General features: G+C 45.3%; 1 protein-coding gene across 6 annotated transcripts in view; it reads left to right on the top strand.

Annotated features, from left to right (window-relative positions):
* Window positions 1–21,477, top strand: part of glra1 (glycine receptor, alpha 1) — a 164,116-nt gene that overhangs the window by 43,994 nt on the left and 98,645 nt on the right. The window contains exons 3-6 of one of the 6 annotated variants that reach the window (XM_078169610.1): window positions 5,005–5,013; window positions 6,127–6,136; window positions 7,148–7,155; window positions 12,151–12,189. The exons of 3 other annotated variants lie outside the window; for them this stretch is intronic. In XM_078169610.1, the coding sequence (XP_078025736.1) occupies window positions 5,005–5,013; window positions 6,127–6,136; window positions 7,148–7,155; window positions 12,151–12,189 (66 nt within the window). Of the gene's footprint in view, window positions 1–5,004; window positions 5,014–6,126; window positions 6,137–7,147; window positions 7,156–12,101; window positions 12,190–21,477 lie in introns of those variants that run through there. 2 more of the 6 variants (XM_078169609.1, XM_078169607.1) reach the window with 2 other exon arrangements.

The following is a 21,477-nucleotide window of genomic DNA, read 5'->3' as shown; positions in this document are numbered from 1 at the left end:
CAATTATATTATTATTACTGGACAGAGGGAACATGAAAAAAAAGATTTCAGTTTAATTTGATCTGAAATTGTGTAGAATTATTCTTAAAATGAATTATTGTATGAGCTGTGTTATTATGAAAACACAGTAAATCTCATCACAGTAAATTCGAATGAATTCTCCGTTAGTGTCAGACCTGCACAGAAACGTCTGAAGGACCCGTCAGTGGAATCATAGTTTGAGAGACCTCCTCCAGTAAAAGAAGACAAATATCAACAGAATCTGTCACAAACACTGATCATAAGAAAATGAGGAGATTTGAATTCGGTGTTATAAGACGCTGAAATATCTGAAAATGTGTCTGAGCTGTGGGATTCAACAGCTCCTTCATGAAAGCAATAATAATAATAAGAGTTCTGCAGGGACGATGTTTTCATGAAGTTAGCGTCTCCACTTTATGATTATTAAAGCCTAAATTCAATTAGCAGGAGTAAAAAGCTAACATTAGTCCATAAACAAACTACACCACGGTCACATGACTTAACGTCACCGCCACAACCGGGCTGTAAACAAACTACACCACGGTCACATGACTTAACGTCACCGCCACAACTGTGCCGTAAACAAACTACACCACGTCACATGACTTAACGTCACCACAACCAGGCTGTAAACAAACTACACCACAGTCACATGACTTAACGTCACCACAACCGGGCCGTAAACAAACTACACCACGTCACATAACGTCACCGCCACAACCAGGCCGTAAACAAACTACACCACAGTCACATGGCTTAATGTCACTGCCACAACCAGGCCGTACACAAACTACACCACGGTCACATGACTTAATGTCACTGCCACAACCGGGCTGTAAACAAACTACACCACGGTCACATGACTTAACGTCACCGCCACAACCGGGCTGTAAACAAACTAGACCACGGTCACATGACTTAACGTCACCGCCACAACTGTGCCGTAAACAAACTACACCACGTCACATGACTTAACGTCACCACAACCAGGCTGTAAACAAACTACACCACAGTCACATGACTTAACGTCACCACAACCGGGCCGTAAACAAACTACACCACGTCACATAACGTCACCGCCACAACCAGGCCGTAAACAAACTACACCACAGTCACATGGCTTAATGTCACTGCCACAACCAGGCCGTACACAAACTACACCACGGTCACATGACTTAATGTCACCGCCACAACCGGGCCGTAAACAAACTACACCACGGTCACATGACTTAACGTCACTGCCACAACCAGGCCGTAAACAAACTACACCACGGTCACATGACTTAACGTCACCACAACCCGGCCGTAAACAAACTACACCACGGTCACATGACTTAACGTCACCACAACCGGGCCGTAAACAAACTACACCACGGTCACATGACTTAACGTCACCACAACCGGGCCGTAAACAAACTACACCACGGTCACATGACTTAACGTCACCACAACCGGGCCGTAAACAAACTACACCACGGTCACATGACTTAACGTCACCACAACTGGGCCGTAAACAAACTACACCACAGTCACATGACTTAACGTCACCGCCACAACCAGGCTGTAAACAACCTACACCACGTCACATGACTTAACGTCACCGCCACAACCAGGCTGTAAACAAACTACACCACGTCACATGACTTAACGTCACCGCCACAACCGGGCCGTAAACAAACTACATCACGGTCACATGACTTAACGTCACCACAATCAGGCTGTAAACAAACTACACCACAGTCACATGACTTAACGTCACCACATTCGGGCCGTAAACAAACTACACCACGGTCACATGGCTTAACGTCACCGCCACAACCGGGCCGTAAACAAACTACACCACGGTCACATGACTTAACGTCACCACAACCGGGCCGTAAACAAACTACACCACGGTCACATGACTTAACGTCACCACAACCGGGCCGTAAACAAACTACACCACGGTCACATGACTTAACGTCACCACAACTGGGCCGTAAACAAACTACACCACAGTCACATGACTTAACGTCACCGCCACAACCAGGCTGTAAACAACCTACACCACGTCACATGACTTAACGTCACCGCCACAACCAGGCTGTAAACAAACTACACCACGTCACATGACTTAACGTCACCGCCACAACCGGGCCGTAAACAAACTACATCACGGTCACATGACTTAACGTCACCACAATCAGGCTGTAAACAAACTACACCACAGTCACATGACTTAACGTCACCACATTCGGGCCGTAAACAAACTACACCACGGTCACATGGCTTAACGTCACCGCCACAACCGGGCCGTAAACAAACTACACCACGGTCACATGACTTAACGTCACCACAACCAGGCCGTAAACAAACTACAGTAGTTTGAACTCTTCAGTAACTGCAGCTGACAATCATAACATGTTTGAGTTCATGTGGGGAACTTGTATCTGTGTTCTTCTTGTTGATACTCATCAAATATTTTTACAGACAATGTTCTAGTCCCAACTGTGACTGAAACACTACAAGTCACTTGTGACATCTGTCTCCAGACACAGCTACATCAACTCAGGTCAATTTAATTTAAACAGTATAATTAATGAAGTCTGAGACATCAGCCGAGAGGAGCACCACAGGGTCTCGTCTTTTACTGCAAATTAAATCTACCTCCAGGTACATGACCTGACCCAGGCTGCTCTCAGAAACTCTTTGTATGGTTTCCTTCAAAAAAGAATGCACCCAATTTGTTAGGCTGTGATCATGTGACCAGTGGGTGGAGGCAGGTTGGGGTGGTGGTCACAATATGCAGAAACATATGACCTCATTTAAAGCTTCATCCTCACCTTGTTTCACTTCCTAAACCTGACCTTCACAGCTCTACATTAATTATGTAACTTTACATTAAGGACATGACGCCATTTGTCAGATGTCATATGAACGGATTTGCGAGGATACGTGACCTCACCACAGAGCTCCATGGTTCTGTCTTATTTCTGACAGTTTGACATGTTACAATTAAATGACTCAAACCAGGTTATTATTACAAACTAAAACAATATATTGATTTTGAGCCAATAAGAAAATATGTTAAGAAAACTTGGGATTCACTGGAGACTTTGGAGGCATTTAGAATTTGGCTCTTGGTATGAGTTGGTCTCCAGATTCACCCACTGAAATACTGTATACATAAAGAATATGGACACATTAAACTGAACACAAAACACTTTCCTCAAATTGTTATTAAAAAAAAAAAAAATCATTTATTTTGATGATGTTGCCCAGATGGACGCCATTTTGATGGTGTCATGGTCAAAACTGTAACACAGTGTTACAGCTGAGCCCATAAATGAAGCTGCCCTGCAGGATAGAAACAAATGTTAGAAACCAGAGGGCTCATCAAACCACACGCTTGAATCTGTCGACATGTTTCCACATAGAACAGTTTGTACAATATCCTACAAATTAGCACCTCACGCATGACGTTATGTCCTTAACATACAGTCACGTAATGGAGTAAGGATGCACAATCATATCGGCACAACAGACCAACATGCTTTGTCTTATTGATCACACTGAGTGAATGTTACAGACACTGAACAGTGTTTCATATATTGATAGCCTACCAGTTATGAGTTGTTACGTATTGAATATATTGTGTATCCCTATAACTGAGTTTAGGTTCAGGGAGAGACGCAGGGTGATGTCAGACCTCAGAATGACTCAGAGTTCACACATTTCCAAACATCGGTCTCTCGGGGGAAGTCCTGTTTTTTGTGACCTATCCACCGCCCCAACCTGCCTCCTTACAGACCGCTCACGAATGCTTCCTGTTTACGCCCATGAGTACACTGGTCACATGATCGCAGCCTTCCAAAATATGCGGGTTAAACACAGACTACCTGTTCATTAGGTATAAAATGTGATGCATTACTTTTCATAAGACACAATCTGAGTGAATCTGATCATCAGGACTGCGTGATGATGTCATCCCTTAAAGACTTCCCAGTGTCCTTTAGTGACTCTTATCAACAAATGGCAGTGGCTGAATAGTGGTTGGCTCACTGTGGCATGAACGTGGCCTGTTAGAGGTGATAAACGGTGACAGCATGATAGTGCAGCGAGTTTGTCTAAATGCAGAATGATTGCTCTTCTCCTCCGCCTACACACCTCATCAAATTAGCACCAGCCATGCTAATTTAGCCGCGGAGCAACAGTGGATGGAGGGTGGGGAGGGAGACGGGGGAGGGAAGAGATGAGATTTGCCGCAAGCTACAAATGTGCCAGCATGAGAGGAAATTACACTGATCATGACCGCTGGTCCACTGTGTGGGCAAAAAACTTCCGATTGATTTAGCAGGTCCCTCCATCGAAGAGAGACGAGAGCAAACACTCCTGACACATTCGGGACAAGCCATTTATAATCCATGACTTCATCCCTCTTCTCTCTTCCTGCTTCTTTTATCTGTTCTTCCACTTTCTCCTTTCCTTCCTCCTTTTCTTCTGTCCTTCATTCACTGACTCATTCATGCTTTGTTTCCTGACTCTTTCCATCTTCCTTTGTCAAAGTTTTTTACATTATATATTTATGTCCCTTTCTTCTTTATTTCCATCTGTTTTGATTTGTAATCACTCTTTGACTCTCTCCCAGTATCTGTACCTTCGTCATGCCCTCCTTTCCTGTCTCAGAAAACTTTCTCCTGTCATTTACCAACTTATTCCTCCTGTATTAATCAGTCATTTTAATGTGTTTGTTCTTCCTTAAATGATATCTTTTCATTCTGCCATTACCTGTTCCTGCCCTCCAACAATTTCTCTGTTTTCCATCACACATTGTCTTCTTCTAATTTCTCTTCATCCCTCAGTGCAGAGATACTCAACCTGCTTTCTTCACTTTTGTAAAACGACAGGAGGCCAGTTAATGAGCAAATAGCACCTCCGCTCAGTTCAGGTGTGCACAGGGCCGTGCATAGGATCTGAGGATATTCAGGGCTCAGCCTGGACCAGTTTCAGGGGGTCTAGGTATCCGCTACCCCAAAACCAGGTTTCCATGGTTATGGAAAACCTGAAAAAATCATGGAATTTCAAAATCACATTCTTCAGGCTGGGAAAAGTCCTGGAATTAGTAAAAAAAAAAAAACATCACATAATGTAATGTAACATAACGACAAATTTATTTTTTACAGCTGTCGATGTAACGTAGCTCTAATGTCATGTTCACACCAAACACTATGCAAACTTTTGCATCACGTTACTCACATGAGTTTGAATGCTGGAATATTTTGTGCCGATTCGCTGCATTTGCACAAATAACTCACGTCATATATGCGTAAAATTTCTGAATTGATGAATGAACTTCCGATAACTTCTGGTATGTCCTTGGCGTCATGTCAATAGTGACTGGCTATTGTGGCGCGACTCGGTTGCTGAAGTTTGGATTTTTCAAACATATGACGTGAAATTGTGCAACTCGCTTCATCCACGCAGCTTAATTCATGTGTATTGCATGATTTGTGTCATTGACATCACGTCCTTTGCGCCGTCCAGCAGGAATTCGCATCTAATTGCATCTTTACAACGACTTTATATGTAATTCACTCTGCACATTTATTTTATTCTCGCCCGGTGGGACACAACTTAAAATGCTTCCATGTGTGATGTTTGTTTACCAACACATACGTTTCCTTTCCGTCTCTTCCTCCACGTGTGTTAGCTAGCTGTAATTACAATCATGTGCAAGTACCGTAATAAAAAAAAAATGTCTACGACTCCTTGAAAAGTCAGGGAGAAGTTTTGAAATATTGTTCATGTAAATGTCAATCAGAAAATGGTCGGCGAACCACCTGGCAGCCTGTCATGGGCCAGATTTGGCCCACAGGCCGAAAGTTGAGTATCACTGCTTTAGTTTTTTGTCTTTTCTTTGAACATCCTCCTGCATGGATGAAAGATGAAGTCATCAGTACAGTGATCGCTTTATGTCTCCTTTGACCTCCCTCCTTCCTCCTCCGTCCTCTCCTCGGGACTCCTTAGTATTTGAGCCCTGTGCACCCATCGCACCGATTGGTCAAACAAATTAAACTCCTTTCACCCGGTTGACCAGCTGGTCAGACAGAAGTTGATGCTGTAAAGTTCCTCCACAGTGAGGACATAGAGACGTTTCTAATCTAGCCGCCCTGCTAACTAACGTCCACACGAAGCTGCACTGATAAACGAGTGTGTGTGAGACAGCGGTAGGGAATCAGTGAAGGAAAGGTGTGTTTCTGTTTGCAGGAGCATGAGTGTGACTCCTCTGGTGTATGTGTGTGTATGTGTGTGTGTGTGTGTGTGTGTGTGTGTGCACACTTGATGAATGAACGGCACAGACTACAGCTGCGACTCCCCTCTCCGCCATAACCTTGTCCTTCCTCATCACTCAAGCCGAGCAGCAACGAGGACGGTGACCGCGAGCAGGCTTCTGGTTTGAAGCTCAACCAGAGTGAGCTGCTAGTGATCTCCCATCTCCCCCATCTTCCCCTTGCCACCTCCATCTCCCCCCTGCAAGAGAGGAGCCGGTGCCTGAAAAGGCCCTGAACGCATCGCCAACCTTAAATTTAGTGTGCTTCTTGAACAGCCGCTATGGCTGCCTTAGCTCGGCCTGCTTCTTCGGATACAATCCTTTTATTTCACGCTGCTCCCACGGTTGGTTTGGCAAAGCTCCCTCCTTCTCTCTGCTCTTAAATCCAAGTGATGATCAGAGTAAAAAATCCCAACACTTTGCTTCTGAGCTGAATGATGCCCTCTGTCTCGTCTGAACCAGCGGACACCAGTAAATATACACAGTACAGCAGTATATTTACATGTTTGGCTTCCTCCTGTCTCCACCTCTCTGTCCTCTCTGTCTTTGTCCACAGCTGGAGTTACTACACAATGCCACACACACACACACACACACACACACCCCTGCTTCCCTCTGCACCTCCTTTTCTCCTTGCCAGGGTTGAATGTGCCGAGGTGGGACTGTAGTTATTAGCTGTCAGAGCCTGACGTTCATTTGGTGTTATCAGCACTTGTTTAATGGCTACTTAATGGGATTAATGGGCATAAGGTAATGAGCGTGGGATGGAGGAATGGCTGCGGGGGAAAGAGACGGATGGGTCACGGAGAGAGAAAGAGGGAGAGGTGAAGGAAGAGGGAAGGTAGCATTGCAAATGGCCGACCCACTTGGAGGGATTTGCTTACGACAGGAGATTGGAAAGAAGTGCAGATCCCGGGTCTCACACTGCAAACACAGAATATGTTTCCACTAGCTTAGCAGCAGAATATTGATGCTAACACTGCTCCCAGTGGGCCTCGCTATTGCTCCGTTATGTACAAGACTTGCAGCACACTTGAATAAGCAGCTCTGAAATACAAACTGTAATATCCACTCCCTCCTACTCCTCTTATTTTTTTCTGGGAGCTACTTTCTACAAGGATGCAAACAGAGAAATGTGCTGGAGTAAAGGGACATCCTTGCCCACAGGAAGGTCTCGTGGCTCTTTTAGTATTCTAGGTAATGGCCCTATCCTTTCCGAGCCAGGAAATTTGGATGGGGACTATATTGCACAGAGCGAGGAATTTTAATGTCGTCGCAGAGGTGACTCTCCCCTGAGTTATGACAAAAATATTGATCACGCTTCAATGTCTAGCGGGAGGAGGAACGGCAAGGGCAGCGAAGAGAGGAATATTGAAGAGGGTAATGGCAAAAGGCAGCCAAACGTACGAGGGCACTCAAGACGGACTGAAAGAGAGACTGATAGGAGGGCGGGGGAGAGGAGCGGGTGAATGAAAAGGAGCAGGGATGTTTGCACTGATACTGCTGCAGCCAACAGGAGCGGTCCAAACCCAAAGATTATCATCAGCTAAAGGAGAAATGATCAGGCTGATAATTAGAGCTCTGTCTAAATGAATAAATACCTCACATCATTGTCGATCTAAAGGTAGTAAAGATCTGTGTAACTGCAGGTACAGCTAATGCACGATGTGTAAGAACAGTTGACGCTACATTCCCTCCTCCCTGTGCAGTCCACCAGTCCATGGCTAATAAGTTTATAAGGAGGGGATAGTGCTTTATAAAAGGCCATTCAGTCCTCCTGTGGAATCCCATCACACCTCTAATTACCAGCTCCAGGAAAAAAAGGTTTAAAGCTGCCGTATCAGTGTAAAAGGCCTGATGGAGAGGTTGACGCATAATTGTTTACCACTGTGACACAATCACGAAGGCGGTAAGCTGCTGCTTTCAGGCTCTACATGGCAGACGTGTCTAATGGTCTGCTGATGCAGGCAGCCTGGGAGCACACCCAACAGAGCAAGAAACATTTAGGGGAAAATCCCTGTACTCATTGAACAAAACATACCTTTGTTTTCTAACACAAAGACCAGGGTGTTTTTTTCCTTTTGTTTTTACTCCTCCGCTGCAAAGCCAGGAGAATTTATTCTGCACAGCGCTAGTAATTAGCTCGCATTATGAGATCCCCGCTGCCAGCAAAGCAAAGCCTGCAAACCAAAGCTGCTGTGGTTTTAATGCCAGGATCAGGTGCTCAGATGTTCGACAGGCTGCCTGGCCGCGGGGCTAAGCCCGGGCTTAGCCCTGACACAGAGAGATTGCCGCGCGCAGAAGAGGGAGGAAAAATTGCCTTTCATGGATTCAGGCAGATTATAGAGTTTAAGTCACCTGTCTACAACAGTTCATGGTCACGACGAATACTTTCCATCTATCTTAGGAGCCATTTCCCTTTTTTTTTGGGCTGACAGAGACAGATTACAATATCGCTCCCAGACTTCTACTCGGCGCAGTCACCATCCCTCACAATGGCAGTTGTCAAGTACAGCAAAGCAGGCCAGGCCTGGTTTACTCAGTTCAGTGCAGTTCGGAGGCAAAATAGGACATCAATCAACAAATGTGAGCCATGAAGGAAAGCAACAGAGTTCCTCTGTGTGGAACGGGAGGACGTGTCTGTGGCCTGAATTCATACTTCAGAGTCATAGGAGGAAAAACTGAAGCTGTTCATTTTGATGAAACTGAGACGTGGTGACATTTCTAAGTCGTGTTGAGAATTAACTGCAGAGATGTGATCAGTGTTAGCTCAGAAAGCATTTAATGTTTGAAGGTCAGAACCAGCTGTACACTGGTCGACCTTTACATGAGCAAATATTTCAGATTGTAAAGAGAGTTTTTAATCCGCAGTCCTCGAGACAGTCAGGTATGATCAGTGGAGTGTTTTCTCAGCCATGAAGGCTGACAGGTGACGTGCTGTGGGGTCGGTTACGGCTACTTGTTTTTGCACTTGCTGAAACTTCCTGGACGAATCAGATAAGTGTGTGATCTTCAGTGAGACATCAGGACGGACAGAAAGCTTCCTGGAGGGAACAGAGAAAAGACCCTGTCACTGTGAAACAATGAATCCTTGGGCCTTAACTTCCACTTCCTTGACATTAGGTATTCCTCGATTATAAATCAGCCTGTGTGGAGACTAAAAGTTCTCTTTCTGTGCTATGACTGAAATTATGTGGCCCATTTGGAGCTGGTTGAAGATTTACATTTTTGGGGGTGGAAGTAAAACCTTTTGTCATTCTGATGGGCCCCATTTCAGCCAAATGACTTTAAATTAATGGCGCCCATTTGAAGAAAGAAGTATAATTTCATTTCAGATTTGGAGATCATTTATCCAGCCCGATGAGGTTACAGCTCTATTTCTGTAGCCGCAGTCACATCATTACGAGGAGGGGAAAAGAATCCATTATGAGAATTTTGTTACTGAACGGGTTAGGGCTGTCCCGAATACCAGCTCACTGGCATCAAAGCTCCAGGGAGAAATATCCACCATTAGTGGAAGCTCTGAGGGGGCGACGAGAGACGAGGACGGGAGTCGGACTTTTCTGAAACATCAGTTTAAATGCAACTGAGATAACCACGAAATTAGTCACTTTATCAGCACGCAGGTTGCAGTAACATTTGCCGTAGAAAAAGAACACGTCAGTCACAGTTTTCAGGTTTTTTGTCCCAGTGTACATGTGTGAAACACCAGTTTCCTTCGGCATATATTGAAATTCTTTATTAGGAATAACCCCTTGAGAGGTGCCATCTTGTTTACAAGGGGGTCCCATCTCTACTTTTTGATGTTCGTATTCACAGATTTTTAAACTATTCCAGACACTTGACTTTTTTGACATCTTGCTGGCGTATCACTTGTGGTCAGACTGTCCTAGTTGGTGTAGTGCTGGACCGCTGGTGACTGACATTAGATAAAACCAGAGTCACAAACTAAGTTTAAAATTCCTTGTCTGACAATAACTGTTAATAATTCATGTTGATGCATAATTAAATATGTTGGATTACTGCTGTCTAATTTATTGGTTATTTGGGACCTTGGAATAATGCATGCATATAAAAAACTTCCAAGGGAACTGAGTGATGAGGCCATCAGACTTTTTAAAACATCAGTTTTCAGTCCACGCACCTAAAGTAATGTGACAGTCACTGTGTTAGCTGCAGGCCGCAGTAACTTTAACCATAACAACTCAAAAAAAAGAAAATGTTACAAGTCAGCTGTTTTTATAGTTTTAGCTGATTTGCTGAGTTCCTTGAAGATTTGAGATTCGGCAGTTTGCTTCAGCGTATTTCCACTTTTTGGGGGTCGCCTTCACAAATTTTGAAACTATTCTATACACTTGACTTTCTCGACATCTTGCTACCGTATCACTGGTGGTCAAACTGTCCCAGTCCATCATCATCCTCACTGTGACCTCGTCACATGTCCACGTTTGGTCATGGACTTTCCACGTCCACATATGACGTCCAAGGTACCCTGGGTGTGTTGGTTGTTGACGTTCTGGGACGCCGTGTCAACTTCAGCCTGTTACATGCATTGTCTGTTTTCAAAATACACTTCTGTTTTCACAGGAAATGTACAGTTTGCATACAGTCTCTTTCAAAATAAAAGCACTACGTCAGTACAACACCACCAACTGATGTTTTTGTCCTTCAACAAGACACACACACGTGGTTACATTTAGCCAACACACACGCGTGGTTACGTTTAGCCGACACACACACATGGTTACGTTTAGCCAACACACACGTGGTTAAGTTTAGCTGACACACACACGTGGTTACGTTTAGCCGACATACACACGTGGTTACGTTTAGCCGACACACACACATGGTTACGTTTAGCCAACACACACGTGGTTAAGTTTAGTTGACACACACACGTGGTTACGTTTAGCCGACATACACACGTGGTTACGTTTAGCCGACACACACACGTGGTTACGTTTAGCCGACACACACACGTGGTTACGTTTAGCCGACATACACACGTGGTTACGTTTAGCCGACACACACACGTGGTTATATTTACAACCATGTGTGTGTGTCAGCTAAACATAACCCCAACACACACACGTTGGATTAGTGTATCTTAGTTTATGTGTCATTTGGGATTTTTGGGAGCAAGTATATGCATTTAAAATTGAGCATTTAGATATTAATTTGGACGTTGATCACCATGACAACGATCAAAGTATTCGGGTCAGCCCTAAACCAGGTTCACTCTGGAAAAAGCAACTCAACGACAGAAAAACCAAAGTGTAATTTCCTGGAAGGCCGAATGAGGCACAAAGTACAAACGAAGCCAGTTTGACATGTAGTCTTTGCATTGTCCCCGCCCTCCTCCTCCTCCTCCTCCTCCTCTTCCTCCTCTGTCTCTCTGGCCTCTTGCATCTCCTGTAGTGCATTTTGCTAGTCTGACTTCAGCTCCTCTTGACAGAACTGCATTGCAACCCTCCTCCTCCTGCTCTTCATCTCAGTGCATTGCCTCTCCTCTCCTGCCCGCTGCAGTATGGCAGTAGATGATTGTTCCTCTACAGACTCGTGCATCCCTCCTTCCTGCTATTGCCTTCACAGTATGTTGCCCCCCCTCCTCCCTGCCCCTCCTAAGTCTCCCCCACTGCCACACACTCACCCCCACTGAGTGTTGGCAGCAGTGCGACACCTTAGATAATCGAGCCTTGCTGTCTTGCTCGCTCCTTGATAGACAAAGCGGTTGTTTTCCTTAACGAGGACAAACAACGTAGAGTTGGTAACGTGATGTTAGAATATGCTGTGTTTAATTCTCATCTTTTTTTTATTAGACCCCAAAGGCTCCAAAAATGAAGCTACTCACAAGAAAGGTACTTTCCTTTTTCTTTCTCCCTTTTGGTTTCTTTTTTCTTCTTCTCTTCTTCCCTGACCTGAAGGTTTGTGTTTGTCATGCCATGATGAGGCATCTCCAGAAGAAAACTCACAGCGCCTTCCTGGATGAAGTGTGTAGAGATGTGTTACTGCAGGTTGTGTCAGTCCAAATGATCCAGGTTTTACTGTGTGGTGGAACATTTGATGACAGGAGCAGTTAAGGAAACAAACATAAGCAGTATTTCAAGCTTTAGTTATTCTGTTGACACAGACATTCTCTCTCCCTAAATGCCACACATAATCATTCAGTAGTTAATTCAGCCAAAGCAGCAGATATGAAGCTGTTTATTCTGTTTCCATGAAACTGTCAGGTCTCTGCTCTGTAGACACACAGCTGCTTTTTACCTGGCTCCTAACCTTACTGCATGTGTGTGGCTCACGTGTCTGTTATACTGTACATATCCATATCTGACACTGGGCCTCTCCTGTACACAGCAAAGTATCTGGAGCATCAAACAGTCCCCTTCAATGTCACAGAAATCCCTACTGGGTGCCAAATAATACCCTGTCAGTGAGTCATGAGTGAGTCCAACATGAGACAGTTTGTGCTGTGTGTTCCTGCAGCTGTGAGACACAAGCACACATCTGTACATCAGCAGCAGTAAATATATAATGCTACAGTGGATATAGTTCACTGTTGTACCACCTTGGACCCCTGCAGGGGGAGTAAGTGTAGTCAGATGTCTGTAGTGTGGCTGTGTTGTATTCCTTTGTGTAGCTGACAGCTGGGAGCCAACATTACCACTGATCCTGACTCAGCACAACCTTTACTCACTTCTAATGTTTGGCCCAAAATTGAATTTGGGTCCTGGTAGTGTTCTGCAGAGAGAAACAAGCCCAGAGCCCCAAAAAGTTTCACACTGAACATCTCTGTGGATCTTTACAAACTCTGCAGAGCTGCTCACACACAGGACACACTCATGTTCATAAGTCCTGACTGAGCTCAGGGTAAACAGGAGGATGGTACAGAAGTGACGTGTGGTAGTGTTGTGTAGGTCAGTACTGTATCAAGTGTACAAGTGTTGTATATTAAGTACTGTGGTGCAGAGTATAGAGAGAATGAAGATGACGTCATGCTGTGTTAATGTTTTTGGACATGAGGATGGCGCTCTGTGACGTGTCCCTCCTGTGGTGGACAAACTAATCACATTAACACAGATCCAAATGAGCTGCAGCCCAGAGCTGGAGTTCAGACCCTGATGCATCCCTCCACTCACTCACACACACACACACACACACACACACACACATCCAGAGCTATAATGTTTTAGGACACAGATAACATAGCTATCAGAGAGTACGTACGTCACAGGATGGCGCCCCATCCCACACAGTCTGACGTACCTTCACGCTCTCTGTTGCACTTCACTTCGTTGAACAGATTAAGTCAGTGAAAATGTTCTAAGCACTAATGTGTGGGTGTGTTATAGCGTACCTTTAATTATCAGGTAATTACAGGTGTTGATTTCCTGCTCGTTTGGAGAGCTGGGGTTCATGTTGAAGTGTGACAGTGAAAGTGAAGGCAGGAAGCACAGTTGGCTGTTTATTGTCTTTTTGGCAACGTCATCTCACAGAAATGTGAGACCACAACTTCTTAACACTGCATTACAAGCTGGTGGTGACACGGTTGGGTTCAGCCAGCAGGACTATTGAATAAAGTTTAGAAGAAGATTGAGGGCATCACATCCTCACTGTGACCTCGTCACATGTTTGGTCATGGACTTTCCATGTCCACACATGACGTCCAAGGTACCCTGGGTGTGTTGGTTGTTGACGTTCTGGGACGCCGTGTCAACTTCAGCCTGTTACATGCATTGTCTGTTTTCAAAATACACTTCTGTTTTCACAGAAAATGTACAGTTTGATACAGTCTCTTTCAAAATAAAAGCACTATGTCAGTACAACACCACCAACTGATGTTTTTTTCCTTCAACAACACACACACGTGGTTACGTTTAGCCAACACACACACACACACACACACACTATGAGGGGTCAAACGTTTCACCCAACCACACTACAACGCGTCACTTGCGCCTACTTAGGACACATCAGATCTAATCAAACCGCGTGAGCGCATGCCTACATTTTACATAGGGTTACTACATGCCCGCTACATGAGGCGCAAACGTTGTGCACTCCACTCACACGACGCGCTCACACATCTTATCAGTACGTGTGCACAGCGCGTTACAAACGCTACACATACACTACACCTGCATGTCTACGCATGCACGTCTGATAAGCAAGCACAGTTAGCATAGCGATGCTACGTGTCACACGTCCATAACACGACGCATTGTTGCTTCAACAGCTGACACTTCTGACCCCTGTGATTACATGACGTGTCTACGCACGCACGTCTAATAACCACACATCTAGGCATGTGCAGGCATTGCACGCGCATTGCACGTGTAACAAGTACACAGTGAATGCACGCGCAGTGCACGCAAAGCAAGTACACGGTAATGGTTGCACACACAATTTACACATATCAAGTACGCAGTGAATGCACTGTGTGTGTGTTCGCTGATACGTTTGACCCCTCATACACACACATACACTCATAAACACACACACACACGTGGTTACGTTTAGCCAACACACACACATGGTTACGTTTAGCCAACACACACACGTTGTTACATTTAGCCAACACACACACGTGGTTACGTTTAGCCAACACACACACGTTGTTACGTTTAGCCAACACACACACGTGGTTACGTTTAGCCAACACACACACGTGGTTACGTTTAGCCAACACACACACATGGTTACGTTAAGCCAACACACACACACATGGTTACGTTAAGCCAACACACACACACATGGTTACGTTTAGCCAACACACACACGTGGTTACGTTAAGCCAACACACACACACACACACATGGTTACGTTTAGCCAACACACACACGTGGTTACGTTAAGCCAACACACACACACGGTTACGTTTAGCCAACACACACACGTTGTTACGTTTACCCAACACACACACGTGGTTACGTTTAGCCAACACACACACGTGGTTACGTTAAGCCAACACACACACGTGGCTAAGTTTAGCAGACACATGCACGTGGTTACGTTTAGCAAACACACACGTGTGTGGTTAAGTTTAGCTGACACACATGGTTACGTTTAGCCAACACACGCACGTGGTTACATTTAGCCAATTACACGCGGTTGCGTTTAGCCAACACACACACATGTGGTTAAGTTTAGCTGACACACACGGTTACGTTTAGCCAACACACGCACGTGGTTACATTTAGCCAATTACACGCGGTTACGTTTAGCCAACACACACACATGTGGTTAAGTTTAGCAGACACACACACGTGGTTAAGTTTAGCCAACACACACACGTTTTTACGTTTAGCCAACACACACACGTGGTTACGTTTAGCCAACACACACACATGGTTACGTTTAGCCAACACACACACACGTGGTTATGTTTAGCCGACACACACACACGGTTACATTTAGCCAACACACACACATAGTTACGTTTAGCCAACACACACACACGTGGTTAAGTTTAGCCAACACACACACGGTTACGTTTAGCCAACACACACACACGGTTATGTTTAGCTAACACACACACACGTGGTTATGTTTAGCCAACACACACACGTGGTTATGTTTAACCAACACACACACGGTTATGTTTAGCTAGCACACACATGTTACGTTTAGCCAACACACACACATGGTTACGTTAAGCCAACACACACACACATGGTTATGTTTAGCCAGCACACACACACACATGTTACGTATAGCCAACACACACACATGGTTACGTTTAGCCAACACACACACACATGGTTATGTTTAGCCAACACACACACGTGGTTATGTTTAGCCAACACACACACACATGGTTATGTTTAGCCAACACACACACGTGGTTATGTTTAGCCAGCACACACACGTTGTTACGTTTAGCCGACACACACACGAGGTTACGGTTAGCCAACACACACACATGGTTATGTTTAGCTAACACACACACACGTGGTTATGTTTAGCCAACACACACACACGTGGTTATGTTTAGCCAACACACACACACGTGGTTATGTTTAGCTAACACACACACAAGTGGTTATGTTTAGTCAACACACACACACGTGGTTACGTTTAGCCAACACACACACATGGTTATGTTTAGCTAACACACACACACGTGGTTATGTTTAGCCAACACACACACACATGGTTATGTTTAGCTAACACACACACAAGTGGTTATGTTTAGTCAACACACACACACGTGGTTATGTTTAGCTAACACACACACACATGGTTATGTTTAGCTAACACACACACAAGTGGTTATGTTTAGTCAACACACACACACGTGGTTATGTTTAGCTAACACACACACACGTGGTTATGTTTAGCTAACACACACACACATGGTTATGTTTAGCTAACACACACACAAGTGGTTATGTTTAGCCAACACACACACACATGGTTATGTTTAGCTAACACACACACACGTGGTTATGTTTAGCCAACACACACACACATGGTTATGTTTAGCTAACACACACACAAGTGGTTATGTTTAGTCAACACACACACACGTGGTTATGTTTAGCCAACACACACACGTTGTTACGTTTAGCCAACACACACGGCTTGGTTTAAGAAAAATGTGAAATTGGGTGGTTGTTGGACCCATCCACCACCCTTCCCACTGCCCTACTCAGACCTTCACCCCCTTAATTTAGGTTGTTGTCCCACCTCATTCCCCTCTGATGTTGCCAGGCACTATTTAACAATAACGGTGAACAGCCAGGTGTCACGCCAACATGAAACAATGGCTTTTTTCGCCTGTGTCTGACGCAGGAAGACACAGACCACTGAGTGAGACCAGGTTGGTCCAGGATGCAAGAACGTCTTAAAGTGATGCAATTAGGTTACATAATGTAACCTAACTATGTAAGGGATGCAAAATACGTGATGGTACAAGAAGTCAATGTTGACATTTAGCTGACATTTTGTTTGTGTGTGTGTTTCACCCATCCATCACCTGCCCGGCTCTGTACGTGCACCTCCTCACCCTGTAGTGAACCGTGACCATGGAGCCTTATTGACTTTCTAATGGCTCATTTCCATGGTGACGGCATTATGCAGTGTTAAGAGGTTCATTTCACATATTTCTGTGAGACCAGGTTGTGTTTTGATGTTGGCTTAACAGGCTAATATCTCATAGCCTTCTTACTGAGCGATGTGTCATACACAGCAGAGTACAGTGTGATACAGCACAGCACAGTACAACACAGCACAGCACAACACAACACAACACAACACAACACAGCACAGCACAACACAACACAACACAACACAACACAACACAGCACAGCACAGCACAACACAACACAACACAACACAACACAGCACAGCACAGCACAGCACAACACAACACAGCACAGCACAACACAGCACAGCACAGCACAACACAACACAGCACAACACAACACAGCACAGCACAACACAGCACAACACAGCACAGCACAGCACAACACAGCACAACACAACACAACACAGCACAGCACAACACAGCACAACACAACACAGCACAGTACAACACAGCACAGCACAGCACAACACAACACAACACAGCACAGCACAACACAACACAGCACAACACAGCACAGCACAGCACAACACAACACAACACAACACAACACAACACAGCACAGCACAGCACAACACAGCACAACACAGCACAACACAACACAGCACAACACAACACAACACAACACAACACAGCACAGCACAGCACAGCACAACACAGCACAACACAACACAGCACAGCACAGCACAACACAGCACAGCACAGCACAGCACAGCACAGCACAGCACAACACAACACAGCACAGCACAACACAACACAGCACAACACAACACAGCACAACACAACACAACACAGCACAGCACAGCACAACACAACACAGCACAGCACAGCACAACACAACACAACACAACACAGCACAACACAGCACAACACAGCACAGCACAGCACAGCACAACACAACACAACACAGCACAACACAACACAGCACAACACAACACAACACAACACAGCACAGCACAGCACAGCACAACACAACACAACACAGCACAACACAACACAGCACAACACAACACAACACAACACAGCACAGCACAGCACAGCACAACACAACACAGCACAGCACAACGCAACACAACACAGTACAACACAGCACAGCACAACACAACACAGCACAACACAACACAACACAACACAGCACAACACAACACAGCACAGTACAACACAGCACAGCACAGCACAACACAACACAACACAGTACAACACAGCACAGCACAACACAACACAACACAACACAGCACAACACAGCACAACACAACACAACACAACACAACACAGCACAACACAACACAGCACAGTACAACACAGCACAGCACAGCACAACACAACACAACACAGCACAGTACAACACAGCACAGTACAACACAACACAGCACAGCACAACACAACACAACACAGCACAACACAACACAACACAACACAGCACAACACAACACAGCACAGCACAACACAACACAGCACAACACAACACAACACAACACAGCACAACACAACACAGCACAACACAACACAGCACAGTACAACACAGCACAGTACAACACAGCACAGTACAACACAACACAGCACAACACAACACAACACAACACAACACAGCACAACACAACACAGCACAGCACAACACAGCACAGTACAACACAGCACAGTACAACACAACACAGCACAACACAACACAACACAACACAGCACAGCACAACACAGCACAACACAACACAACACAACACAGCACAACACAACACAACACAACACAGCACAACACAACACAGCACAGCACAACACAACACAACACAGCACAACACAGCACAACACAACACAGCACAACACAACACAGCACAGCACAACACAACACAACACAACACAGCACAACACAACACAACACAACACAGTACAGCACAGCACAACACAGCACAACACAGCACAGTACAGCACAGCACAACACAACACAGCACAGCACAACACAGCACAGCACAACACAGCACAACACAACACAGCACAACACAACACAACACAACACAACACAGCACAACACAATACAGCACAGTACAACACAGCACAACACAACACAGCACAGCACAACACAGCACAACACAACACAGCACAGCACAACACAGCACAGCACAACACAGCACAACACAACACAGCACAGCACAACACAACACAGCACAGCACAACACAGCACAACACAACACAACACAGCACAGCACAACACAACACAGCACAACACAACACAACACAGCACAGCACAACACAACACAGCACAGCACAACACAGCACAACACAACACAGCACAACACAACACAGCACAACACAGCACAACACAGCACAGCACAGCACAACACAGCACAGCACAACACAACACAACACAGCACAGCACAGCACAGCACAACACAACACAGCACAACACAGCACAACACAGCACAGCACAGCACAGCACAACACAACACAACACAGCACAACACAACACAACACAACACAACACAACACAACACAGCACAGCACAACACAACACAACACAGCACAGCACAACACAACACAACACAGCACAGCACAGCACAACACAACACAACACAGCACAGCACAACACAACACAGCACAGCACAACACAACACAGCACAGCACAACACAGCACAGCACAACACAACACAGCACAGCACAACACAACACAACACAACACAACACAACACAACACAGCACAGTACAACACAGCACAGCACAACACAACACAACACAACACAGCACAACACAACACAACACAGCACAGCACAACACAACACAACACAACACAACACAACACAACACAGCACAACACAGCACAACACAACACAACACAACACAACACAACACAGCACAACACAACACAGCACAGTACAACACAGCACAGCACAGCACAACACAACACAACACAGCACAGTACAACACAGCACAGTACAACACAACACAACACAGCACAACACAGCACAGCACAACACAACACAGCACAACACAACACAACACAACACAGCACAACACAACACAGCACAACACAACACAGCACAGTACAACACAGCACAGTACAACACAGCACAGCACAACACAACACAACACAACACAGCACAACACAACACAGCACAGTACAACACAACACAGCACAACACAACACAGCACAACACAACACAGCACAGTACAACACAGCACAACACAACACAGCACAGCACAACACAACACAGTACAACACAACACAGCACAGTACAACACAACACAGCACAACACAGCACAACACAACACAACACAACACAACACAGCACAACACAGCACAGTACAACACAGCACAGTACAACACAGCACAACACAACACAACACAACACAACACAACACAGCACAACACAACACAACACAGCACAACACAACACAACACAGCACAACACAGCACAGCACAACACAACACAGCACAACACAACACAGCACAACACAACACAACACAACACAGCACAGCACAACACAACACAGCACAACACAACACAACACAGCACAACACAGCACAGCACAACACAGCACAACACAACACAGCACAACACAACACAACACAACACAACACAACACAACACAGCACAGCACAACACAGCACAGCACAACACAACACAGCACAACACAACACAACACAACACAGCACAACACAACACAGCACAACACAACACAACACAGCACAGCACAGCACAACACAACACAGCACAACACAGCACAGCACAACACAACACAGCACAGCACAGCACAGCACAACACAACACAGCACAACACAACACAGCACAACACAACACAACACAGCACAACACAACACAGCACAGCACAACACAGCACAGCACAGCACAGCACAGCACAACACAACACAACACAGCACAACACAACACAACACAACACAACACAACACAACACAGCACAGCACAACACAACACAGCACAGCACAACACAACACAACACAGCACAGCACAGCACAACACAACACAACACAGCACAGCACAACACAACACAGCACAGCACAACACAACACAGCACAGCACAACACAGCACAGCACAACACAACACAGCACAGCAC

Source organism: Epinephelus lanceolatus, chromosome 7, assembly GCF_041903045.1.
Source record: "Epinephelus lanceolatus isolate andai-2023 chromosome 7, ASM4190304v1, whole genome shotgun sequence".
Taxonomy (NCBI): domain Eukaryota; kingdom Metazoa; phylum Chordata; class Actinopteri; order Perciformes; family Serranidae; genus Epinephelus; species Epinephelus lanceolatus.
This window is presented reverse-complemented; position numbering and strand designations above follow the sequence as displayed.